The sequence below is a fragment of the Motacilla alba genome, chromosome 6 (genome assembly GCF_015832195.1).
Source record: "Motacilla alba alba isolate MOTALB_02 chromosome 6, Motacilla_alba_V1.0_pri, whole genome shotgun sequence".
Taxonomy (NCBI): domain Eukaryota; kingdom Metazoa; phylum Chordata; class Aves; order Passeriformes; family Motacillidae; genus Motacilla; species Motacilla alba.
This window is the reverse complement of record NC_052021.1, coordinates 32,717,837-32,744,918: the sequence shown is the minus strand read 5'-3', so window position 1 is coordinate 32,744,918 and position 27,082 is coordinate 32,717,837. Positions and strand designations below refer to the sequence as shown.

Sequence of the window (27,082 nt, the reverse complement as noted above, 5' to 3'; positions counted from 1 at the left end):
TTTGTTCCGTAGAGTTTAGGCTTTATTATGTGGGCACAGCAATAACTAAAATATTAGTAAAATAACAAACACATTTTTGCTTATGACTTGCTGTGGATATCTGTGCAAACAAAAAAAAAACCCTCTCACAATCTGACCTGGGCACTAGTGAGATTTCACAGGAAAAGGCCTTTTCAGGGAAATGTGTCAGAGTATCTAAAAGGTGATGGAGAAGACCTGGTTCTACTGTAAAAGAATCTCAGAGGGAGGAGATATCCATCCAGCTCACATGTGCTTTCAGAAGTGCCCTTAGTTGAAAAATTTCTCTGCAATAATTAAGATGCTGGTATACGTTTCCTATTACACAACCTCTTACACAACCACATGCGGTACATTTATAGACAGATTTACAGTCAGAAAGAAAAACGGGGTCGGTTTGGTTTGGTTTTTTTTTCCATCTTGATAATAAAATTAGCTGTTTTTTGTTTCTTTTTCGTGTTTTTATACAAACTGTAGTCCAGCCCACTTGGCTCTCTCCAGGCAGCAGGATGAGCGTCCATCCTCTCCCCGTGCTGTCGGAGAATCCTTTCCCAGCATGTATCCCCTAGACCTGGGTCGCTCCACACCCAACTGCTACAGCACAACGCTCACTCGGGGTCACACACTCTGCGCTGCTCATTTGCACTTTATTGCCCCTCACTCATCGTCGTCATCCTCGTCCTCCTCGCCGTCGGACAGGGACGTGCAGGGCCGGATCTGGCGGTAGCGGTCCAGCCACTTCTCCACCATCTGGGTGACCAGCGGGTGGTTGCGCCGGCGGGAGCTCTTCTGCATGGCCACCAGGACCCCTCCCTCTGTCACGCAGCAGTCCAGCCACTCCCGCAGCAGCTTCTCCTGCTGCTCCTCGTTGCCTATCTTTGGGGCACAGAAAACACCAGGAATGAGGCTTCCCCCACGGCCGGCGCCGGCCCTGCTCCGAGCGCTCTCCTAATCCTGTCTGGGACTCTCCCAATCTTGCCTCTGTTCTAGGCAGCCACTCCAAGGCATCACACCCAGAAAAGGAAAACTGATGCCCACTGCATTTTCAGCCAAAGGCTCTGGAAGCACTCCCCAGCTCTTCTCCCCAGTTTTTCACATGTATATTTCCAGTACGGCCTTCAGTTATTTTTAAGCAACTATTTATCTACAGTAGGCACCATATATATAAGGAGGGAAGTCCTAACAGAGCTTTCTGGCATTACAAACACATTTTCAGGAGCTTAAGTTCTCAACATGAAATATTTTCTCTTGTAAAACATAACAAATAGCATGGCTTGCTGAAGAAACATCCCTTTCTAGACTCAAAGCTCATATTTTTCTCCTTTTATTTACAGAATGCCCACTTTCTGCAATTACTTCAGTTTTCCAGCCCTCCCTTCTTCACCCATGCACACCCTTTAGGGAAGTAGTTTCATGTCTTTATCATAGTTAGTAAAGCAAAAATGAATTGAGTTTCATTAGAATAGGTGGAAAATTATGCAACTGTAGGCCAATATTTGTGTTTTATCTTTTAGGGGAAAAAACCCCAAAAGGCAGATTTCAGTCTTGCCTTAGTGACAGAACCCTTATTTTTGTGTCCTTTTCTAGATATTCTGATATTGAGTGTTCTCAGGCACAGGGTGGGATTGTTGTGGTGTGCTGTGCAGGGCCAGGAGTTGGACTGAAGGATCCCTGTGGGTCCCTTCCAGCTCAGGACATTCTGTGATTCTGTTTCTGTGATTTACATGGACAATGAAGTTACATTCTATTTACAGAGCTGTAAATAAGCATCAAATTTGTGGGAAAATGCCTTACAGCATCCCCTGTAATGATGGGGAAGGGAGCAGCATTAATTAACCAGAACAGCACACTCCCTGTAATTCCCTGGACACCAAAAACTCAGGGGGCTGCAGAGATTGCAGAGCTTCAGCCAAGCAGCTGTGACAAAGTCACCAGCACACACCGGGTGTTTCTTTCTTACCTCTTGAGCAGAAAGGAAGTGAATGTGCAATAATTTCCTCTCGCTGTCCACCAAGGGTAGAAAAGTAACAGTAACATCATCGTCAGTGTTCAGGTTAGCACCAGCGCCTCGATTGCCATAGCCGTCATTCTCCATGGCAACCAGGGCGGAGAAATGGCCCCTCGTGTAGCCCAGAGCTATGGGACTTTTCCAACAAAAACTCTGTTCCCATAACAAAGGCAAATACACACCTGTGGGGAAGGAAAGCACAGGGTAAGGCTCAGAACTGCTGCTTGCAGGGAAGGATTTCGATACAAACCTCGGGGTTTGGGCCAAAGAGAAGCACATCACATTTACAACATTCACGGTTTGGTCTGCGCTGACACAGGCCTCGCTTTTCAGCAGAGCTAATTGCTGTTAATTAACACGAGTCAAATATCTTTGCAATACAAGTTTAAACACTAAAGATTACAATCACAACCACTACATTACCACAGCCCTAAAATTTATGGTCTATAGTGCAGTGATGAACAAAAAGCAAGGTTAAAAAAGCTGCCTTTTATGTTTGATAATTCTTGTTAAAACTGAAGACAAAAAAAAAGATTCTGCATGACAGAAATAAAGGTTACAGTCAGATGTCTATTTTTACCAGAGCAAAAATTCCACCATCTGCTCACAAAAGTTATCATTAAAAAAACTCACTGCACAAAATGTTACTCAGCACTGATGTAACCCATCCCAGAGAATGGGACTGCTCATATACAGTACTCACAGATTAAATTAACACACATCAATTATTCATATCAATTAAAAAAAAGAAAAAAAGCACCAAAAAGCTGATACTACTTTGCTCAGCTACAACCAACACCTGATGTCACAGATTCTGAGAAGAACTGCACTTTTCCTCATCACCATTTTTAGCAATAAAGACAGCAATTTGCTCGAGGTCTCAAAATAAAACTGGAACTCCTTTCTTCCAGGAACATAAATAATTCTTGGTGTGTACTGCTGCAAGACAACTTAAGCAAAAGCACAGCTCACCTTGTGACAGGTTAAAAATAGCCCCACATAAACTCAAGTGCACATGTAGCATAGCAACCCCTCCTAGTACAGCTGCTGCTGCAAACACAGCTCCTCACAGCCACGGAGAGGGAAGGGCAACACTAAAATGGGAATCTGAGGCAGGGGTGGCTTTGGAGGTTCTGCTTAAGTGTTGAGCTCATCTTTTTGTACTGCAGTAAAAATTAGTGGGGACTACCAGTAAATAATTGTGCCTTTTTTCCTCCCTGCCTTGTTTCGGAATTAGCAATCAAGAGCTACCTAAAAGTCTTGCCATTTGTTTAAAATCAGGAGTTGCACAAGTTCTTACAACACCTCGATTTAAAGCCAGATCCTCTCAATACCTTCTCAGCCCTCCCTCCCTCCTGTCCCCGTTATTAAGTCTCGCTCTAAAGCAATGTTAACACAAAAGGTGAAGAACAGAGGATAAGCATTCACCAGAAAGTTTCAAACCTTTGCATTAAGGGAAAGAACCAAACATCCAGTCAAAGTTCAAATTTCCACTGAGGATGACATCCAGTCAAATGTAAGGAAGACAGTCCCTCAGTTCCTGGGAGCACAGCTTTGTGACCTTTCAGGACTGAAACTCATCTGTCTGCCTCCAGCTCTACGCTGAAATTCAGCAAGTGATTGGAAATCCTCTTTCACCATTGTTTTATCCTGGTGAAAATTCCACACTAATCGTTCCCCCAAGACAGAAGGCTGTGCTGCACTTTCCATTCCTCCTCAACACTGTGATGAGCTCCACAAGAATTCTCTCAAGCGTTGCCAGAGAGAATATCTAGTGCTCTTAAGAGTTATAAAAGTCACTCTGATATAAAGCCAGAAGGTCATGTAACAACAGTTGACATGAACACAAGCCACAGAAAATAAAGAGTATGGGCTAACACCTATCCTGAAGCTACCCACACAGGATTTATTTTCTCCAGCATGACCTGATGATCAGTCAGTCATCTTTTTTCCCGTTCAATTTTAAAAGCTGTATATTTGGGCCATTAAATACACATGGCCAGACCAGGAGGGTCTAACTCCACAGTTAGGTCTTGAGCAAACAGATCTTCCACCACTGAAGCTTTAGTACTTAAAGAATTAACAGTCAGCTGGAATCTGGAAAACAAGGAGGCTGGCAATTACGGGATTCACAGCAGTTACAGCAAGGATTTCAAGCTGGAACAAGGAATTCCTGGGAAAAGAGTATTTTAGGAGTGGCTAAGAGGGTGCTACAAACTGAACCATGATGTTGAACAAGCATTAAAAGAATCTAATTCCCCATTTCTATTACAATCCAAAATTATAGAGTGGTTTGGGTTGGAAGGGACCTTAAAGCCCATCCAGTTCCATCCCCTACCCAATCTTCCACCCTCCCAGGTGTCCTGTCCAACCTGGCCTTGGACACTTCCAGGGACTTTTCTGGCAGATATGATGTTAAACAGAGCAGGGACACTCCAGCACTCCTCAAAGCTCCAGGTGCTGAGCACAGCCCACACACAGGCCCAGAGCAGGAGACTCCTCCTGGCAGCCCATCACACTCCCAGCCCATCAGCTGGCCTTCAGCTGTGCCAATGGCATGTGATGAGCACACATGAACCACAAAAACGTGCCTGGCCAGGGAGAGGAGCAATTCCAGCCCCTGTGACACAGCACTCCATGTTCACCTGTTCCCAGGGCTGTTTCCATGGATGGATGGATGGATGTGGCTTGTGGCAAGCAAATCTCAAGTTGTAACTCTCTGGCTGCCTGAATTCCTGGAAACCTGTGTGCAGTAAAAGGGTGTTCCAGGCACCCAGTTTCCTTCTGGTTCACAGAGCAAGAAAATTTCAGCACATTTAGGCCATGTAACACTTGTCTGCCTTGATGCCCAATCTAGGAAATAAAACCATTTCCAAGCCACTAAGCCTTGGATTTAAAAGCAACACAAAGCTGGAGTGTCAGATTTAAGTGACACAAATCATTTAAACTGTCCCTTCCCAGCTGCCTTTCATCATCAAAAGAAAAGTCAACATCTAAATGGAATGACTACTAAACTTTTAGACTCTTCAAAAAAGTAATTAGTTTCCCTACATGAAGTTTTGTAACTGCCCCAAACTTAGAAGCCAAGACTCTAAATAGTTATAAATTAACATTAACTGCACAGCTTAGTGTTTTCTACAGATCCTTCCAAAGTCCCCATATTTCTCTTTCAAAACACAAAGATGTTTTGGGAAGTCCTCAGCTAAGCTATAAATAAAGAGTGGGTCATCATCAAGCAGATGTACTTGAGGCCAAGAATATGAACTGTGGGCAAAACAAATGTCCCACCCCCTGGAACACACACAGCTCCTTCCCCGTGGTTCTGTTTACAGCTCAGTTTGTGCAGATGCTCCCAATCCCCTCTCATGTTTTATTATTTGAATAATAAAGTATTAGCATGTCACAGAGGGGAAAGCTGCCCAAACACAGATTTGGCTTGCAAAGCAGAAAACGCATCTTCAGAAATCTACAGATGTTAAGTCTAAGCAAAACTGGACTGAGTCATCTTCACATTTATCTTAAGGACAGTCACGCTGTCCTGAAGGCAAGGAGGAAAAAAAGTCCGAAAGAACCTGATCAAGCTATTCAAAATTATAGTACTGATGAGAAATAAGTCAGTATTCATACTTGCTGTAAAGTGTGAATCACTGAAACACAGATAAATTTTTTAAATTCCCATTTAAAGAATCATGGAATTCACTTTTACAGGCACCATGCCCACTATAAAATGAAAAACTTCAAGTTTGGAGAGGATTATTTTGTTGTTTTCAACAGCAAATGAAAATTTACCTACAATAGTATTCCATCCTTTTCCTGACAGGCGCTTCATGTCACCAGTGATTTACAGCCCAACCTTGTTGAAAAGTGAATTTAAAAAATGAAAGGCTTACCTTGGAAGCGGGTATATCCTAATGTTTCTCCCCGAAAACTCTTGTAATATTTTACTCCATAAACTATAATTGGTCTTCTAAGAATATGTGCAAGTACAAAAATGTGTGTCTGCTCCAAACTCGCTCCAGGCTGAACCAAACACAAAGAAAGACATCACTTGAAACAGAACTCACCATCCTCTACTTTGAAATTTGAAAAAACACTTTTCAAATTGAGAGAGAAAATACTTTTAAGAGTGATAAAGCTTTGGCAGGAAAAACAAAAGACTGGAAAATTATTGGAAATAAGGGAAAACATTTCAGCTTGTCAGCTGTCAGTAATAATTCCTGGTCCTATTGCCCAGATTCAATGTAATGGATTTCATTCCCCACTTAGAAGGGAAACTCTACATAATGTTAGTTCTAAAAATAGTTCCTTCATCTGAGGGCACTTTAAGGCAAATACCTTTTGATGATAGGAAAAGGGCACATCCAAAACAAATCTCAAAAAATAGCACCAAAATCATCTTTATACTTTAAAAGAGGAGCTAAAAATACTCCCATGGCTGGAAGCTTATAGGAAGGTAAATCTCATTTTGGAGGGGAGTTATAAAATCTCAGCTAGCTGGAGTTTGAGCAGTGTAAGCTGACAGATTTGGAGGTGTGTTTGGGAGCTAAAAGTGCTGCAGGAGCTGGATATTAAACATGTGATTGTCTATCAGTTTGTTCTACAGACTTCAGTCTAATACCACAATGCTTTTTTTTGTGTTGCACTGCTTAATAGGAAGCTCAAAAATTATAATTTCAAATTAACCTTTCCATATCCATAAGAGCTTACCCAGTAAGATTTTAAGATCATTGGCTTAAGAGGAATGTTCTTCCTTCATAGAGAAATATTCTTATTCCCAAAAAACTCTCCAGGTTCTGAAACTTCTTTCTAGATATTAAAATATCTTTTCTAAAAGCCCTCTGACAAAGGAGTTTTCTTACCTGGCTTGCAAGAGAGAGAATGAATGCCCAATCTTCCTGCCACTGTTCCTCTCGCAAGGAGAAATGTAAACCGAAGCTTTGGGAATACCATGATTCCCATTCTTTCCAGCGTGTGTAGAACCTAAAATGTTAAGAGAGAGAGGAAAAAAAAGTGGTGAAGGCAAAAATATTTACTCAACCACCATAATCCTGACAGCAGCATTTAACCTTCATCCTGAGAAGGGGGAAGAAAAAGAGCAAGTAGCAGGAAAACTGAATTTTCTTTTGTTTTTTATCTTCAGGGGACTCCATTTATTAATCTTCATTTAAGAACCACTTAAAAAAAAAAAGGAATACCTACAGCAAACATGATCCAAGTTCCTACCAGGTTCCTGCCTAGTTTGATACTTCTTGCAATAGGGTTTTTTAAGTCTTATTTAGGTGCTGATATACAGGGAGCATAAGTAAGATATTCCATTTCATAAAGGAGGAGTTGCTCATTCTTCTCACACACAAAAAAAAATATAGGTATTTTTTATTTTTAACTACATCATGAGTCAATTAACTTCAAAGTGCTTGCATATCAATTTCCAACAGCCCATGGTTAAGAGGCAGAATCTGTTTTATACCAGATTTTGAAGCAAAGGGGTGGTAATTCCACATTATATGGAGTTGTAAAGCAGTGTGGATAAGAATCAAATATGCAAAGTGGGATTTAGTTTAGTCATGACATTTTATTTAACCATTTACCAAGAAAAATGACACATTAGAAGGAAGGTGTTTGCTTTTTAAAATTTTTAACTCTGTCCAATCACCACACTATGGAAAAGCCACAACTTCATGTTAGGAACCAGGATTTAGGGAACAGTGCTAAGCCAACTTTTAAACAATGGCCTTTACTGTGAAGACAAAGAAACCATTCTGAAGTTTCAGCTTATTAAAAATGTCACTGAAATGAACTCATTTAATTAAAATCTGAGCATATCAGCAGGCAGTGAGTCTGTGTGTGGATAAGATCTTTCCTATGCTTTCGGTGAAGGTGGAATCACCCTAAAATCTTGGTGTGTAGGACAGCAGCCACCAGCCAGGCTGGATTTCCTGAGTCCAGGAAAACTTTTGCATGGCTTAAAATTCCTATTATTGAGATATCTGGATAGGTCTGAGCTAACTGACAGTAATATCTACAGGGAATCTTCTAGATCTATGTTCCACTTTTTATCCAAATGCACCAACACTTCCACCTTTGAACCCGATAAATATTTTGTCTGTTTTCTCCCATAAATTTCTAACAGTACTTTGTGTTAAATTAATTAATTCCCAGGTCTCCCGAAAGAAATTTCATCAGATTCTGGGGGAAAGAGAAGAAAAAACAAAGCAAAGAACAACAAAAACTCCCACACCACCAGAATGAGAGAGAAAGCCCAGAAAATTCAAAGGAAAAAAAGAAAAAAAAAAAAAAAGGAGAACACCAAACTACTCCCTAAAAGCTGGATTGTGAAAATGTTCTCCTAAAGAAGTTTCTTCCCTGAGTTAGCCAGCCATAGACAAGATTTTGATCTCATTTAAAGCAAACTTTTCAGGTTAACACAAGAGAACTGAATGCATCCATTAAAGAATAAAATTCTGAAAGTCAGCTTAGGGCATGTGCCCATTCTCTAGCAAAAGCTAATGGTGCGATACAAAAAGGGGCACTTCAGAACACATTTTTGTGTAAACTAAAAAAAGTGGAGTTATTGAAAGGTGAGTGGAAAAGACTCCACAGGCCAGAGCCTCTGGGAACTTCACTATGGAGCTTTTTCTGAGTACCAGACACAAGACTGTCTCTGGTAAATAGATTTTTCTTTGTTCAGCATCTAAACAAACATAACAAAACAAGGTCAAATGAGTTACATGAGTGTTTTCTGTCTGACTATAAAAAATACCCATTTTAAGTGTCTTTGTGGAGGCTTTGAAGAATAATTCCACTAGATAAAAGTTGATGCAGGGATTGCATTTAAGAGCCTGTTCCAGTGACAACATCACTTCCTTTCAGCCACATGTCCTAGCCCACAAAATTAAATGTATCTTCTCAAATGGAATCTATACAGCACCTAGAGGATGTACAGAATGATCAATTTACAACAAAATCTGGCTAAAAGACTTATTCTAAAGACTTCCTCCTAACAAGAACATGACTTGTTCCTTGAAGACTTGTTCTTTCTAGTCTGCAGACTTGTTCCCTTGAAGGAGCACATCAATCAGTTAAAAATTATTCTTCTAATTAGGATAAAGATTACACAAATTCAGAGTAAAATGAAAATTCTGTCTAGACATAAACCAAAAAGCTTAACAAGACTGAGTAGCCTCTGAGTGAGAGTTTTGTTGAGATACAGCAGTAAGTCAACCACAATTAACATCAACATTTTGGGAGATTTGGTCCAAAGCTCAGTAGTTTGCAGCATGTTTTTGGATACCACGTTTAGTTTTGTTACCATAAAGAACAAAACCTGATCTATCCTAAATTTCTGTTCTGGCCTCACGGGAGCTGCCTGAGATGCCAGGGACACTCCTGCATGGTTGAGATGCACACTCCATGATGAACAACTCCAAAGCAGTGACAGATCCTCTCAGACACTGGTTCTTGGGAGAATTGCTTCTGAAGCACCACTTTCTGGAATCCACCTCTGGATGCTGATCTGGGGAGTTCTCCCCCAACAGCACAAAATTTACTTACAGGTATCCCTAAATTAACCTTTGTTGTTGACCTTCTGTACAGCAAGAGGACAGGGATAGGCTCTTTCTGCAGTACGTGCTGACAGAGTTTCTCCTGTCCTTGACTACAAGAACATGAAAGAAATGATAATCTGTGACTGGGATTATCAGTCTTTATCAGCTCATCCCTTAGTCAGGACACCCTGGAGAGCTGCTGGACACCACTGGGGGAACAACTAAGATTGTCCCTCTAGCAGAAGGAAACCACGGTATCCAACTAAAGAAGTTCAGTGCAAAGCAAGAAAAGTTGTTTTACAGAATGATAAATCAATTTAATGGCCAAATGACAGAACCAGTTAAATGTCAACACTGTCTGCTTTACTGCCATTATTTTAGCAGAGAGAACAGGGATAAAAAGAGCAATCCTGAGTAACTAAGCAGATGGAATGAAAACACTGAAAAGTTTATAAAGAATAAAAGACTGTCTTCTACAAACAATCTTCTGCACAGCTCCCACCATGCAGCAAGGCATGGCATGTGCATGATTTACATTGCAAGGACACCCACTGCAGCTGCAGTAACTGTGGTTAGTGCAGGCCTGACAAGTATAAAGCATTTTAGAGTTTGAAATGCCATTTGCTGAGCATCACACACCATCCCTGAGTACACAGAGTCCAAGTTTCCAGTGCTCCTATTTAAAACATGAGATGAAGATCCCAGCTGGGACAACAGTGGACAGCTTTGAGGAGCACAACCCACAGGTGTCTTAGGCTGCAATGCAAGATTGGCAGGGGGTGTGTATTCCATCACCATCTGTTAGAGGTGGGGCAGTTATCCTCTGATCACTGAGCCACCTGCCAAAACCAAGTGGGGCAGTTTTCTTTATCTCTTCCACAGATCTCTGCTGTCCATGGCCACTGAGTGTCCCTGCATGGCTGATCAAATTCCATCATCCCACGGGGAGATGCTCTGCCCAGGGGAGGAGCCAAGCATTCCTACCTGGATCCAATCTGAGCCTGGGAACAGCACAGCAACCTTTGCCCCCTGCATTCCCAGAGGAGCAGCTTTCTTCTGCCCTGCATTCCCAGAGGGAGAGCAGGCCCATCTCCAGCAGCCCTGGAGCTTCAGAGGAAAACTCCAGCCTTGTCCAGGATCCCTGCTCCAGCAGAACCACAGCTGGCACTGCAGGAGGGCTGAGCCACCATGGAATGGGACTGCTGCCACCACCCTGACCCACAGGGGCTCAGCTCCTGTTCTCACTCTGGCAGTTGGTTTTTTTGGCGTTTTTTTTTTGTACTCTTGCATTTGTATTTTTAATTTTCCTAGTAAAGAACTGTTATTCCTGCTCCCATATCTTTGCCTGAGAGCCCCTTAATTTCAAAACTATAATCACTTGGAGGGAGGGGGTTTGCATTTTCCATTTCAGGGGAGGCATCTGTCTTCCTCAGCAGACACCTGTCTGTTCAAACCAAGACAACAGGGAGCTGGGGAGGGCTGGCTGTGGGGCTTTGCTGCTCCAGCACATGCAGAAGCTGCCGGGACTCACCAGTGGGAGCAGTCGTGTAAACTGTCGTGCAGAGCCTTGCGCAGCACGGAGTCCTTGTCGTAGATGCCCCAGGTGGCCTGGAGCACAGAGTCGAGCAGGCAGTCCCCGGCAGTGCGGTTCCAAAGTGCGTACAGCCTGCTGTCCAGGCGTGTCCCCAGCTCCAGGGACCAGTTAATGATGGGAGACTCCTCTTCCAGCTCTGCAATGGCACAGCCAGCTCTTAGACACACCACTTACTTACCTCAGAGAATTCAGACAGCACAATAATGGCACAGTCTCAGTGATTTACCCCTTTGCACGAATAAAACTCTGCTTTCCTTCGTACTACAATTAACGCCTCAGGTTCAGCTTTTCTATTTTTCACATTCTGTGCTGCTTTAGTGGGTGGGTCTGAGCTTCATATTAGGGGATGCTGAGCTCTCTGCACAGAGCAGGGAGACAAAACAATTCCTGCTCCAGCTGGGCACCAAGGACAAATGATCCAAAGCTCAGCCCAGGAGCACAAACAGCGTGGGCTGGAGAGAGAAAAACAAGCAGGGTGGGAGTGCCTGGGCTAAAGCTGGAATGGGACAATGAACTGCAAGGTGCAAATGGAGCAGAGCTGAGCCAAGGGAGAGACCCTGGGAGCGCTCGTGCATTTTGGGACCATTTGGGTTCATCTTGGGTGCAGCCCTGGCTGGGCTCTGGTGCTGCCCAAGGTGGATCCATGGAGGCCTTTGAATAAACCCCTGCTTTATTCTTTAGCTCTGTCCAGCCTCTGCTCTAGGGCAGCCTTCCCAAGGCATCACAATGAAGAGGTCAACTAACACTGACTGAGGAAATTTCTTCTACTGGCAATAAAATAAAACAGAACCAAACCACAGCTCCCACATCATTTGTTTGAGGATTGTTACTGAAATTGAAGGATTTTTTCAGTTTTCCTTAAAAAGCTTGTGACTCAAAACTGACTTTTAAAGATTCTTTAAAAGCTCTAGAAACATGATTTCTACAGACTCCATTCTCCCTCTGCCTCATAAATAGACTGGAAATGTTAAAATTAAAATAATTTTACATGGGCAGGTAGTGACAGGACAAGGGGGATGGCATCCCACTGCCACACAGCAGGGTTAGATGAGATGTTGGGAAGAAACTGCTCCCTGTAAGAGTGGTGAACCCTGGCACAGGCTGCCCAGAGAAGCTGTGGCTGCCCCATTCTGGAAGTTGCTGGTTTGGAGCAACCTGGTCTAGAAGGTCTTCAAGGTCCCTTCCAGCCCAATCCATTCTGTGACTTTATGAATTTCAGGGTGCAGATCCAGTTAAAAGCCTCCAATCTCTATTTAAAACATGTTCATGGACAGAGCCATGCAAATACAGACACATGTAGGCTATTTTCAGTAAGAGACACATTCTCTAATGAAAAGCCAGGAGTGATCCCAGCTGTTCTCAGTGCATTTACCTTTCTGAACATCTCTGTCAAGTACTTCATCAAATAATTTTTCCTGGACTGTGGGCGGTAAATCTTCAATATCTGGAAAAATAGAAAGCAAATACAAGAGTCACTAAATGTTACTGTAAAAGAGACATCAGCAGCTGCAGCTCAGGAGAACTCACAGAACAGCTTCTGCCCTATCAGCCCTAACACCTCCTCTGGAAAGCTGCTGTCATGTGTGACCCAAGGCTTTGCAGAGCTGCTGAGGCAGGTTTGCATCTCAGCCTGTCACACCTTTGATGCTGAAAGGATCCTCACAGCATACATAGGGTAAGACTGGATTTCTCTGAAGGAGAAAGTGGAGAACTACTTGGAGGTGAGAAATTCTAAAAAGGAGTATTTTTACTTTCAACCTTACTGTGTTTTAGCACAGCTTCAATCCTAAGCAATGGTTTTCCACCCATCTGGAATGGCTTCTCCTCTGCAGTCTATCCCAATGGACAGGTACAGTTTACCAAGGGATGTGTTCCTCTCCAGAACATGCCCTTCCTTTGTGATCCCAGTCAGGCTTCAATGAAATAGTTCTGAGAACCCCAATGATTTGCAGCAAGTTAAAAAACAAGAAATGGGACAACTATTGAGCTGTGCCATGGAAAATGCCAGCACTGAAAACTGCTCCGAGAGCATTACAGATAGAATTTACAACTATCTCTCAAAAAAGAAGAGTGGAAAAAAAGGTGGAAAACTGTATAATGGGTAGAACTCTTTTGTGATTGCTGTATCATTTAAAGCAACAAACACTGTCACACATTCTAAAACTCAGCATGTGCCACACAGTAAATATTTGCTCCTGGCCTGCATTCCAACAGAGGATAAGCAGTAAAGGGTTGCCAGGCAGAGCAGCAACCAGAGAAACTTTGCTGGTTTCAGCACAATCATGAAACTTAAACATGTGAAAGTTAAGGCAGTAAATAAAATAGGAACAGGAACATCCAGCACCCCTTCAGGCACTTTAGGGGATAAGGACTGGGGCCTAAGTGGTATTTCAAGGACACAAAGATCTCTCTTAATTGCAGTGTGTAGCTGCCAGTCCTGGTCAGATGTCCAATACCCCAGGGCTTTTAAGTCCACATTTAGGCACATGAGTTGCTACTGAAGCACATTAATGCCTGGTCCAGGCAGGGTGATGTGGGGTGGTCTTTTTTTTTTTTGTATGATTGATTGGGGCTTTTTAAGCTAAAACTGCTTGCAGTGACCAGCAATCAATGCAAAAGCTTTGCTCTCTAACATCCAAGCATTGGCTTTTCAGGAGGATCCAGTCTGTTTATTTGAAAGGTCAAGTGGAAACTGGGTCCTAAACTACATTGTTCAGGTAATACCAGAGCAGGATTGTGTGATTTATACTTCTATCCTTGGAAGTGCTCTCTGGGGCCAAACTGCAAAAGATGCACAGTTGGCAAAGTGTGAGGAAAGTGGAAAGTCTTGACGCACAAAGCTTTTGAACAGCTTTATTTTTTAATTACTAAACGGCTATTACATGAGTCAAAAAGCTGCACAGTGCTTTAAGATGTCTCTCTTGAAAAATACTAAACAAATTTTTAAGCTCTGGAGAGAACATTTCTCACACGTTATGAAATCCTAGTTGTCCCTTTCCCCTCTCTCCCCTAAAAAGCAATGAAATTTTAGTCCCCCAGACACCCCATGTGCCTCTCACACACAACCCACAGAGTACAACTGAATACAGCACCTCAGTCAGGTGCACAAGTGGTAAATATTAATTCAGAATTTTGTAGAGGAGATGAGGTAACACTCAACCAAAGAGGTTCCAAATAGAATTCTTGCAATGTTTCATAAAAAAGACAAACAGATCTGCTGATTGGCACAGTTTGCAGCTGCATGCTTTCTGACTAGTGGCAGCACTTCTATTAAAGGAAACAGCTTTTGAAGATTAAAAGTCTTCTAATAGCTCCTTGTTAATAGGTAAACATTCTCTTGATCTCAGAGCACCTCAAAAGTATTCAAAAAGTGCTACTGCTACAACTAGGTAAAAAGAACAGCTCTGGGCCTCAACAGCAAGGACTGAAAGCTAAAATAGCCATGTGAAAAGTCACATCATGGACCAGAAATGTCTGGGCTCCAATCTTCACTTTAAACACAGCCTTGCCTTAGAACACACCACCTTTCTTCCATTTCTTCATGTCTAAGTAGGACAACAGATGCTCAGTTCACAGGAACAATGTATGGACTGAAGTGTGCAACTACTGAGTAATCAAATTCACTTACTAAATCTGACCTAATAATATAAGTCTTAATAAATAAAACTCTTAATAAATTAATTAATAATGCTCTTAATGAATAAAACTTACACACACATCACCACCAGAAAGTCAAAATACATCATTTGCAACTAGTGGCCAAGCACTAAAACCTGGCAGCAGGAAGAAGGGTTTTGTAGCTACCTGCAGGCAACGTAAACGTCACAAGGTCAGTCAGAAAATAGCAAGCAAAGTCTCCCTTGCGCTGATGAAGAGATGCAGCAATTTCACGGCGGATTTGCTCCGTGACCTCTGGACACACCATGGCAGGAATGCACTTGGCTGCATGTTGGGACACCTGGAAGACAACACAGTTAGTGCACTCAGGATTATCCCATTCAAGATAAAGATTTGGGAGGGGTGACCACCAGCAGAGAGTATTTGGTTAGCAAGGAATGCAAGAGAACTGTCAACACTGGCACCCTGAAAGATCTAAAGGGTAGTGAATCTTAACAAACTGTCTCATTTGTCATGGAAATGATAACATAAATCTGGTTAAAAACACCTTTTAATCGAAGAACTGAATTAACAGGCGACCACTCCCAGCTGAAAAAGAGGAAAAAATAAGTAAGAGCTCATAATAACAGCAATCTCAAATCTCATGCATGAGTCAAGTCTAGATTTAACAAAACTTTGTTACCACTGCACAAGACAGTTTCCTACAATCTTCTCAAAAACTATGAAGCTAAGATAGTTAAATTTCTCCAGTTCTGGTCATCACTAGCAGCAGATACCCATTCAACGATGAAGGACAAATGGCCCAGGGATGACACCAGATGCATATTAAGAAAACACCTTTAAGACCCACATTTTCACTCATTCATATCCTAGAAAAGGAAATTCTCACCGGGGCTCAGACACTACTAAGCATTTCCAGAAATGACAAGATGAGTCAGTATTCCTAGGCACTGAAACAAGACAGTATTTCAGTAAATTAACTTGTTTTAAAACATGTAACTCCATCCACAGAGTTATGTAAGCAGCACAAAGCTACTGATATTAGTCGTATATAAATATATACTCAAGGCTTTAGCTACATTTGTCTTGCTTCATCTACTCTTTTTAATTATTCAACACTGAGCATTCCATCATCTTTATGTGCTTTGTAGGCAAACAGCAGCTTTCAGAATTGTACTAAGCATCAGGGAAGGAGGCAGAACAAAAATCTAGCCCTGAGCAGGTGAGGAACCAAAAGTCTGAGTTGTAGAAAACAGACAAATAAAAGGTAACAGAATTATTTATAGGGCAAAGATGGAGAACAGCAGAGGTCACCAGAAGTGAGGTGACACAGTGGAACATGGAAGAGCAAAACAGAGGAACCAGTCAGTCTGTAAACTGGGCAAGGAATAGAAAAAAATGCAGCAATTTTGCAAAGCAAGAAATTTGCCTCTCTCTGGAAGAGAAGCTGCCACAAAAGCCAGGAAAGCCAGCCCAGGTAGACTTACTCATGAACAAACTCAGAATAAACTGCGCAGACATTGATGTCAGTGCTTTGCTTTGAGAGCATTTCCTCTCCCTCACCCGGAGCACAGGAAGCCTCACAATAGCTCACTTCCACTGCCAGTAAAGTCACAACGTGTGCCAAGACTGTTCATTAATGAGAAAACTGAACATCCTCGGGACCATCACAAGGGAGTCTCTTAAAGCAAACTCACTTCTTGAGGAGAAACCCAAGGCACAAGGCAGCGATTCACGTGAATTCCACCAGCAGCACCAAGCGCAGCCGCGTGCCGCCGGCAGCACGCAGCGCTGCAGATCCCTGCAGGGCTGTTCCGTGCCCGCAAGGGCCAGGGGAGCTCACCTCAGTGAGGAGGATGGCCAGCATGTCCTGCCTCTGGAAGCGGATGGCCAGGTGCACCAGGGTGTAGCCCACGTCGAAGGCGGACGGGCGGTTCAGCAGCCGCACCTCGTCCGCCGTCAGCTGCCGGGCAATGTCCCCTCCGGACGACTTGTAGGCTTCCACAGCAGCTAAATCACCTTCCACAACTCCTGGGGGCACAGAAACAACACACAGCTCATTTCAGACAGCCAGGGAGCCATTCTGGAACCAGCCACCTCATTTCACAGCTCACCTGGAGCTGTTGTGTTACAGGCCAAACAGACGACGATCAGCTGCATAGCAAGAAACTTGCCAATTTTTTATTATTTTAGGCAGAAGGCTACAAAATATTTACACTTACCTCATCTCTCAGACCCTTTCTATTACCCACACTAGCTGGAAAATATAAGAAACCAAAAGGCAGCTCAGAAGTGGACCCATGATGAAACACCAGCAGTAACATACTCACAAACATTTCATTTGACCAGAGAGAAATTTCTTCACAGTACAGAGATTAATTTGATAATTTAATCACCAATTAGTAGATCATAGAAATAGGATCTATTAAAAGGTTTTTGGACTAAAAGTTTTATTTTTTCCAAACAGTACAAATGGTACAAAGCATAATTTTTTTCTCTTCAGCTGACTGTCTCTGCTTCTAATGGAGCCTGAGAATTTCACTCAGGGTACTCTATTAAAATAAATTAAAGAGAAATTAAATACACTATATGTACCTTCTAGAGCAAGATGAGAGGAACAACGAATGACCCCAATGTCTTCTAGAGTCCCTGGAAATCTTTGATTTATGTACCAAGCTTCCTATCAAGACCAATCATGCTGAATGCATTCCTTAGCTGCAATCATCAGAATACACCATCAGTAAGATGTGGAGCTGCTAACAGGATCTCTTCCAATAGAAGACTTCCTAAATTTAGAAATTCCTTCAAATATATTCTATTTTAGGTATGTGGTCCACGAGAGAACGGTGCAGTGCTGAACTGAGGAAGCAGAATAGTGTCCCTGAAGCCATCTTTACTGGAGCAGTAAATAGAATCTCACTCCTGAGAAGCAGCCCTCGTTGCAGCAGCTCAAGCAGAGAAGACCTCAGATGACAAATGAGAAAACCCTGTCCCTATTTCCTGCAGCTAAACCTCCTTCCCAGCTCCTGAGAGTCAGCAGCTGAGTGGAAACTGAAGATTGAGACCCAGCTCCATCCTTCACTTCATTTGCTCACCAAGACACAAAAGCTGATGAACAGGAAAGGTCATCAAACCCAATCAAAACAATCACTCCCACTCAGGACTTGAAATTAAATAAAAAAAGGAAAAAACCATACTTCCCACCCCCTCATCCCAAACGAGTAAAAATCCGCTACCAAAATTAAAAAAACTCCAACACAACAAATTGAAATGGCTGCTAGCAGAGAAGCACACTAACCACCGGCTTGCTGGTTAATCCAGGATTTAGAAAAGCATTCTTAGCTCAGCCAAAAAGTATCATTTTGAATGCTGAGATTATAAAGCTTTCAGAAGAAACACAGGAAAAATGGATTATCAGTGCAAGACATTTCTCTACAAAGTTATCAGCTGTGCTGTGTAAGCTTCCACAGATAACAGTTTGATTATTCAACAGTGGTCTGAAGCAGAGCAGTCCCAAAACAACAATTCAACTGCAAATTTTAGTCATACAGTGTCTACCCACTCACTCCAAAGTCCTAACAGGCCAGGGCAGAAGGAAAACCATACAGGCAGTATTTTGTAGTTTTGTGCTGCATGTGTCTCCTGTAAGGAAGACATTCCTGCTCCTCTCCAGCACTACACTCTCATTCAGTGCCTGCCTGTGTATTCTCCCCTGATGAGCTTTGACTGTCCAATTTTAGTTCTTGCTCTGTAGGAGTCAGAAGTGCCAAGTATAGAATTTTATTTCCATGCAAGCAACATTTCTGCCACTGCTAAGGCAATTCCTCATGGCTGTTGCAATGATCATTCCAACCAAATACTCCAAACTGGTACTTTGTGTGTGTGTGTAGATCTGTATGTGTATCCAGATAACAAATCAAATTTCTCATGACCTGCCCTCTCTCTTAAAACAAGTTATACCACAGGTTTGGCAAACCCAAGAATCAGAGGAAAGAAGAAATTTGATAGAAGAGCAAGTTCTCTGCTATCTCATGATCTCCTCATTTGTTTATTATTACATTAATTTAGGAGAAGCACCTTGTTAAAGACTAAAAGGCACATCACCCCTTTTTGTATTTTAACTACTCCTACTGGCATGGGGGAGACTCCTGTTACCACATCTGCACCTTCCACCACATCCCCCAGACAAACACACCAAAGACCACCCAAGACTGGCAGGTGGCCACTCTGAGAATCCAAATATCCACAACTGATTTCAAAGTTCAAACAAATATCCCTAAAATGACCTTTTGGTGACAGATGATCAGACCCAAATCACATTCCAGCCAGCCAGCCTGTCAAGCAGTACGTTTTACTACAGCCTACTACTGAGAAATTCATCATTTTAATTGTTCTTCCAGTCCCCCGCCCCCAGCTGCTTTATTATCATCCCACTCTTCATCAAACCTCAGCAACAACTGAGATCCAAGGCTGATGCTGATGCTGAGGTGGTCACATGAGGTTTGGCAATGCCTTTTTCAAGCACCAACTACTACAAGCTGCAATAAGGATCCAAATCAGTGACATGTGCTCTATGCAGCACTGCCAGTTCTGGAAGTTTATTCCCACGTCTTGCAATACTTGACATTCCTAAAAGCCCCATGTCCTAGAATTACTAAAATTGTTATATAAGCTGTCAGTTAAAAAGTACACTTCTAAACTTTGCTGATTAGAAGTTTAAGCTAAAGATCAAGTAAGACGCCCAAACCAGGCAAACAGAGTAAGTTTTCTAGGCCTCATTTAAAAAATAATAAATTAAGAAATGTATTTTTAGGAGTATTCTAAGCATAGGGTTGGTGTGCTGCATGACACAAATCAGCAGAGCTCCAGCTCATGGAGAGATGGCAATGTGACTGTGTGCATGGATACTATCTGGTCATCCTCTGTTCTTTAATCCAAACAGGTTAAAATGGTTCTTTAGAGCAGGGGAAAGCACCAGGAAGTTTTTGTTTGTCTAGTCCAACTCACTACTGCAGGGCTGATATTCCTTGGGCCTCACAAGCCTCCTTGGCCCCTCTGAGCCACAGCAAGAAGTCAACATTTCTCTTTACCTGTTCTACTAAATATCTACTCCACTGCAGCCACTTCAGAACAGGGAAAATTCCTGCCAGCCCATCACAAGCCACCCCGCTTACAGCGCCAGTCCAAGGCAGCAGTGAACACAAAATGTAACACTGATAACAGGCAGACTGTCAGATAGATGAACCAGAAAACACAGATCTTGCTCCAAAACTGTAAGGTGAATTTGTCTACATGCACCATGCCTGCAATTCTGAAATTCAGTATCACCATACTAAAATGAGACCTGAATATGCTTGTATTGACAATAGGAGGCATATTCCTACAGAGGCTTTGATTTCTGTGGGATAAGCCAGAGCCTCCAATTCATTAAGTCTATTTAAACAGAGCTCAAAACCCCCACTGTTTATGAGAAATACTACAGAAATATTTACTGATGTTATAATTCCCTGCATTTCACAACACAGAAGTGCCTCATTACTTACACAAGCAGACTGAATCGTGTCCTGTGCCAGTTGGATTGTTCCCCACTGACACCCACTGCATTCCCCAGACTGGTAAAATGTCAAAAGGAAGAGTGGCATTTGCCTTAAGATTGTTCCCAGAACACCCGGGAGCCTCCAGGAGCTCAAACCCTTGTGAGGGCACAGCCCTGACCAGCTTCAAGAGCAGCACAAATGCCAACACATCCCAGTGACTCAGTGCCTGCTCCTGATCCACAGCACCACAGCTTTCCTTTAAAGGGGACTCCAGAAATGTCCCTTTGCTGATGCTCCTGAATGCACCAGTCTCTGTGTGCCCCCTAAAAAATTCTGCTTGGCCCAATGTAAAATCTCTGACTGTAGTCAGACATCCTAAGGGAGAGGACAAAGCCAAGTGCTGCACCCAATCATGAGAGAATACAAGTGCAAGTCAGAATTCTGCATTTACAGGTTCAACTGTGCTCCCATTTTGCAATTCAGGCATTTCCTCTGATTGGAAGACTTTCACACATCAGGAGCCAAGGTTTTTTTCTTCTTCTAGAAAAGCCCTGCCTCTTAGAAGCAGCACAGATCAGACATTTGCAATCTTAGTATGTATCAGATGATAGAAGAGGGGTATTTCAAAAGACTAAATTTTAAAAAATATTAATCACCCAATTACAACTCTTACCATCTTGATCCTCCTACAACTTTTACAACTTCCTTCTTTATTAGATGTCAACATTATCCTCATATTAAATAAGCCAGAATTAGCTGCTAAAACCAAACTATTTCAGCTTAAGGTGCTATTAAGTTTATTCCTTAGAACATGTAAATATTTATAGGTTTAGTGCAGCTAGATAAACTTGGAAAATATGCAAGATAGGCTTACAAGCATTTCTAGAAAACCAAGTCCCATCTTAGTGCACTTTTCCAGTGGCTTCAGAACAGCCAGGTAGAAAAATTCCCAAGAAAAATACTACAGCACAGCCTTTATTTACTTCAGAACCTTTCTGAGAGCTGTGGGGCACTGGCTGGCATGCAGTAAGCAGATTCCTTCAGCAGACTGCTGCAGTTGTGACTATCCAAAGAACAACCTGGGATTAGGGATTTCTGGGATTCAAGGAGGCAGCAATACCTCCAATAACCATCTTCCATCTGAGCAGAGTGCAAAAGGAAACACTTCATCTTAAGGAGGTCACTGTGCCTCCTGTGTGGGACAATGTCTTGAACTGCTTGGCAAGAGAAGGCAAGTTGCTCAAACAATCAAGTTGAACATTTCAGAAGTCAGAAGTGGAGACAGCTCCTGCTGTAACATAAAACAGATCAGAGACACAGCCCTGTGCTGCTTCTCTTCTGCCACAGATACAACTGCAAGTGGTCTGTCACATATATGCTCTCATTTACTCATCTAAGGACTAATCCTAAGATTGGTTTTAAGTGCCAGCAAGTGAGAGGCTGATCAACTGACCCACTAAAACCTAATTCTGACACCTGTTAAGAATCTCTTCTCGTCTAACACAGACTGCTGAGGACCTGTGGCATTTTCTGGAGCTGAGTCAGCCCTCAGGCTCTTCCAGCTCTTCACCAGGGGCACATCAGGTGGCCATAAATGAAGTTTTACTGATAGTAAGTGACTCACAATTTCAACCAAGGAAGAACTTCTCCTGAAGGACAGACTGCTTTGTAAGCAAATGTGACACATCAATTTATAAAAAAGAGGGGTTGTCTGAAAAACCTTTCTGGGCCTTTAACACACCCTTCTGTTCCTTCTCTTTTTGGATTTCCAGGGCCTCCCTTGTCAGTATTAGTACATAATCAACAGTAGGTCACTCTCCAGGGAATGACACAGAGACAAAAACTTCTGTATATTAAGGTTTTTTTGATTCTTCAAGCTCAGCACCTTGCATCAGCTAAAAAACCCAAGTCAATGCTTCCAAGAAGACATGCACCTAAAACCTGAAGCCATTCAATGCACGAGAGCATGAATATTGGCTATTCTTTGCTCCATGCAAACAGCTCTTCTCCCTACATACAACCCCTGTAGCATGTTTTGAATGTATCATTACAAGACAAAGCAGCACAGATGTAAGAACAACTGTTTAAAGATGTCCTTCTCCCTCTCCAATCTGCCAGAGGCATCCACACCCCTTGTTACTTGCAGGGTTGTACCCCAAGGGGAGGCTGGACAGTGGAAAATCATTAAAGTTAATAATTAATGTTAACCATCAGTGCTTCTAAGGGAAATTGAAATAACTGTTTTAACTTGATCATTTATTAAATTATTTGTAGCATAAAATATCACAGTGCTTAAGAAAAGTAGTCAAGAACCAAAGTAAAAGGAGTTATGATTTTCTGCTAAGGAGCAAGGCAGGCAGAATTTTCCTCAGTCTCAAAGACACAGACACACAAATGTGAAGCATTTATGACAGGACAGATGTACAAGGCACAGATGACATTACACAGAGCTCTCCCAGCCAGGTGAGAGATGTGATCCTACATCACTGCTACGTGGCCCAGCAGCCAAGTCATGCTCCCCACTGTCCCAGGGGACCAGGGAAGGAGGCTGGGCTGTACAACTCACACCAGGGACTCTTCCCCCCCAGTCCATCCCCACAGGCACAGCCAGCAAGGCAGGGCATCCCCTGGCAGTGAGTAATCCATGCTGCACTTCCCTGAACAGCTCCAGCCCAGACTGGCAGCAGCAAGGAGAGGTGCATGGCCTCTCCTGGCCTCCCAGCCTGCTCCCACCCAGGCACTTCCCACTCCCACAGCACAGCATAAACAGAAGCACCAAGGCTCAGCTGTACCCTGGATGTGATGAGGAAGTCAGTCTGAACTTACTACAGCAGCAGCAAAAAGAAACAAAACCCCCACACCCCCACAAAAACATCCCCTAATCCAGCTTCATTTCCAAACAGCCAGGAGGACACAAAGGGACACCTGGGATGACTCTGGGTGGCAGTGCCAGCTGAAAGCACCTTGCTCGTGTCAGTTCCTTCAGGCTGCCTTTATGAACACTCAGAGAAGAGCCAGAGGCTCTGCAGGACACAGAGCAGGAGGTGCCTCTGTGTCTCCCAGAGCTGCAGGGCAGCGTGGGACACAGCCCAGCCAACTCCATACCAACGTCTGGCCAGGGAGACTCTCCTTGCCCACAGGGTTCCTGAAGGCCTGGGTAACATATCTGGCACTAATTCAAAAATCTAATGGCATAAAAAACCCTGTAGCACAGATAAAACAGTTGACAAAGGAAAAACTAAGCAGACACAGATAGGAACACCAGAAATGAACTTACAGTCCTTTTAAGGATGTACTGCAAAACAAGATTCATCACAGATCACTCTAAATACTTTGGGTTTGTTTAAGAAACACACTCTTAGTGGTTTCTTTCACAGAGCTAAGAAGAATGTGTGCACCATCCCACAGGGAGCTCTGGCCCATGACACCAATACCCACCTTACCGACCCGAACCAAGAGAAGAACACGCTCTTGCAGCAGGTGATAAGCAGATGGAGGAGAAAGGAAAAGGAGAAGAAATGCAGTTTACTTTTAGTCTAGCAGTTCAAGCTCAGGAGCTGCACTCACAACTCAAGAATTCCCTGCAGTGCCCTGCAGCAAACACACTCTGCCAGCATCACTGTCAAACGCAGCCCTGAATTGCCAGGAGATGAGAAGCTCCAGGGTAACACCCAAGCAAACTCTGGATGCCAGAGAGGTTTTACAGGCACAGCCATCCTCATCCATTTGTACTCCTTAATCCACAGCCAGCTGGAACCAGCTTCACCAGGCCCCACAGGAACTGCTGATTGCTGCACATCACATTCTGTAAATCCCACAGGCACCAGGACTGCCTGACAGCCTCTGCCATAGGTGCCGTAAGTTATAGAAAAGGTAATAAAGTTTAATTTAAGTACACATCAGTTCCCTCCCCTAAGAAATGAGTCACCTTGGACTCAACATTAATCTTGTTCTAGGCCACTGTGGTAGAAAACATTGGTGTCACTGCAGAAACCATTTGTAATTCCTCTTTGTAATTTAAACTGGCATTTGGAGGAAGCCAGTAAGGCACTTACTCCAGTTTCTGCTTGGATTTTAATAAATTTTAACCACATGAATCAGTTTAAAATCTCATCTTTCTGAAAAAGAATCACCCAACAGATACACTCACTCTGAAACAAACAAGTCAATAAAAAAAGCAACATTCAAGTACATTTGCTGGCAGAGTTTGAATGGGGGAATACCATTAATCCTTCTGATTTGGAAGGAATACCCTCCATCAAGGAAACTATTCATGCTGAAAGGCAAGAGCTGCACTCATCACATTTTGTCCAGCCTGGATTTGCAAGGAATAGAAGCCTTGACGACATGTTTACTTACCAAGGTGGGCAAAGCATTAATGGATGCCTCCAACAGAGCAAAAAAAAAATACAAACACACAAAAAATTACAAACACACACACCTTCAATCTACTTTATACACATCTCTCCACGCTTCAGCTAAAAAGAACAGATGTGGAAAAGAGTAGTCTGATACATGGTTTTAATAAAACTTGACATTCAATTTAAAATCTAGTAAAAAGAATTTTCCTGGAGTTGAGATGTGAAGGGGGAGTTCAACCAAACAGCTGTCCTAAAGTATCAGACATTTTCCTTGGTACTTTCTGACAGATAATATCTAAGAGAAAAGAAAATAACCGCTCTGCCAAGAATTCCTCCTACTCTTTTAATCTTTATTTTTAACTTCAGGGCTAACTTTAAAAGTTAACTTTTTAACATCTCTCCTACAAAAGATGGATTCAAAGCAAATGGACCCTCCACAACTGACTGAGCTTAAACCTGGAGGTTTCAGTCTGAAGTCCCCAAATCCTTGTTAGGCACCATCTGTCAGATGGAGCAGGGCAACACACAAACTTGGTCATCAATGCTCACAAATATACTTGGTATTTAACATGAACTTGTCCTATTTTATAATTTTGCTTGGCTAAGGACTGACAAGTGTTCAGCTCAGCTAAAACTTCCCAAGAGTTCCAGCTGGCAAACACACAGAACTCACTAACTAACAGTGACCCACTTGATTTCAATGGTAAAAACAGATGCTTTGGGCAAAATTATTCAATTGACAGTTAAACTGGTTCAAGTATGTCACACTAAAATAAGGAGAAATTTAGCTTACTGCTTTAATGATTACTGGCTAAACTGGTTGTACTTTTGTAGCACAGATACACTACACAACAAACAGAGACAAGCACAAGAGAATCCATGCAACCTCCATCAATCTTCCTAAGGTTATTCCTATTACAAGGAGTATTTGGGGGAAAAAATGCTATCTGCAACAGCAAAATGAAATTCTGAGATGAAGGACAGATAATTACCAGCTTTGTTTGCTGGTTCCTGTGCCCCCATCATCCCTCTCCCCCAGGAGTACAGCAGGTGTCCAAGTTAGAGAAAGAAATCCATGAAAGCTTTCAGCAGGCAGCAGTAACAACCAGCACACAACTCCACCTGCATTCTGCTTTTCTCACCAAGATCCCTTCAGACCAAATCATTATTGCATTACAAAGCTTGTATCAGCACGGTTTTGGGCTTTATGTACCACTATATAGTCACAAGCAACATTAAATCCTTGCAAACCCACGTTCTTAAATATAAATACAACCCTTCCCACACAGGTTAAATCAGAAAGTGTAAAATATTTTAAGCAACATTAGAATACTCAAAAAAATCACTTTTAAAAAACCAAAGGGAAAAAATAGCCTAATATTTAGTACAAGTGTTATCAGAATGCAAGATAAATACCCTTGTAAGGCACAGGAACAACCTCCAACAACTGACCCTTGGTACTCAATAACTTAAAAAATACCACACAGGATTTCAGCTGCTTCATTTCAGAAGGAAAAAAGGTTGTAAGGAACTGGAGGTATCAGGAAATACTGAGGCATCTCTTTCCAAAAGGAAGTGTGCATGTCTAACTACTCACACAACACAAAAATAAACTAGAATATTTATTAGCTCAGAGAAACCAAACACAGCATACCCACAAAAACATTTACACCTGATCAAATATGTTAAACAAAGCAGCTCCACTAATTAGCTTTTTGATTACAACAACCATGAAGTGACTTTGTGAAACATTAAGGAAGAGCATGAGACATACTAGCGGAGCCAGAGTTTCAAATGAAGTGTTTTACTCTAAAAATAGTTGCATATTTCAAGTGTTGAACCTGCTCGTATGCTGGGGCACGCGATATCTGCTTCTGGGAAGCTACAGCACAGAAGTTAACTCACAAGGTCAATAACTGAAGAAAACCCTGCTCTCACATGGCTCTGTTCTTTAACAGCACTGCGAGAATTATCCAGCATTTCCTTAGGAAAGCACTAAAATACAAAACAAAATTGGTATTTGAATGTTTTTCGAAGCAGCTGACTTCAAAAATACTTTCAGAAAGCCTGTAAACATTTACACCACAGTATGTGTATTAATACAACATTATTACTTTCAAGGTCAGTATTACACATGCAGTTTCTTGGAGCTACATATTTTGGTGTTATTTTTAACATCTGACAGAGCATCTTGTACTGTTGCAAGCTCTACACTGTTTACAAATACTCCCAAGCTGCAGCTGCTGACTCTACAGAGCATGTCTTGCCATAGCAAAAAAGAAGAGTAATTTTAATTATCCATTAATGGCATTTTTTACTGTACTATTTGCACTCGTGTTCTGTAGATTTGCTTTGTAATTTTTCTACCTTTTGATAATTACATGGAACAACAGGATTTGGTT

General features: G+C 42.4%; 1 protein-coding gene across 5 annotated transcripts in view; it reads right to left on the bottom strand.

Moving 5' to 3' along the window:
• The window catches only part of ZRANB1 (zinc finger RANBP2-type containing 1), a 41,095-nt gene continuing 14,013 nt past the window's right edge, over window positions 1-27,082 (bottom strand). For all 5 annotated transcript variants that reach the window (XM_038141529.1, XM_038141530.1, XM_038141533.1 and 2 more), the window contains exons 4-11: window positions 16,626-16,813; window positions 14,969-15,122; window positions 12,537-12,608; window positions 11,102-11,300; window positions 6,886-7,006; window positions 5,917-6,046; window positions 1,979-2,208; window positions 1-894 (exon numbers count right to left, since the gene is read on the bottom strand). In XM_038141529.1, coding sequence (XP_037997457.1) covers window positions 676-894; window positions 1,979-2,208; window positions 5,917-6,046; window positions 6,886-7,006; window positions 11,102-11,300; window positions 12,537-12,608; window positions 14,969-15,122; window positions 16,626-16,813 — 1,313 coding nt within the window. In that variant the 3' untranslated portion in view covers window positions 1-675. The remainder of the gene's footprint in view (window positions 895-1,978; window positions 2,209-5,916; window positions 6,047-6,885; window positions 7,007-11,101; window positions 11,301-12,536; window positions 12,609-14,968; window positions 15,123-16,625; window positions 16,814-27,082) is intronic.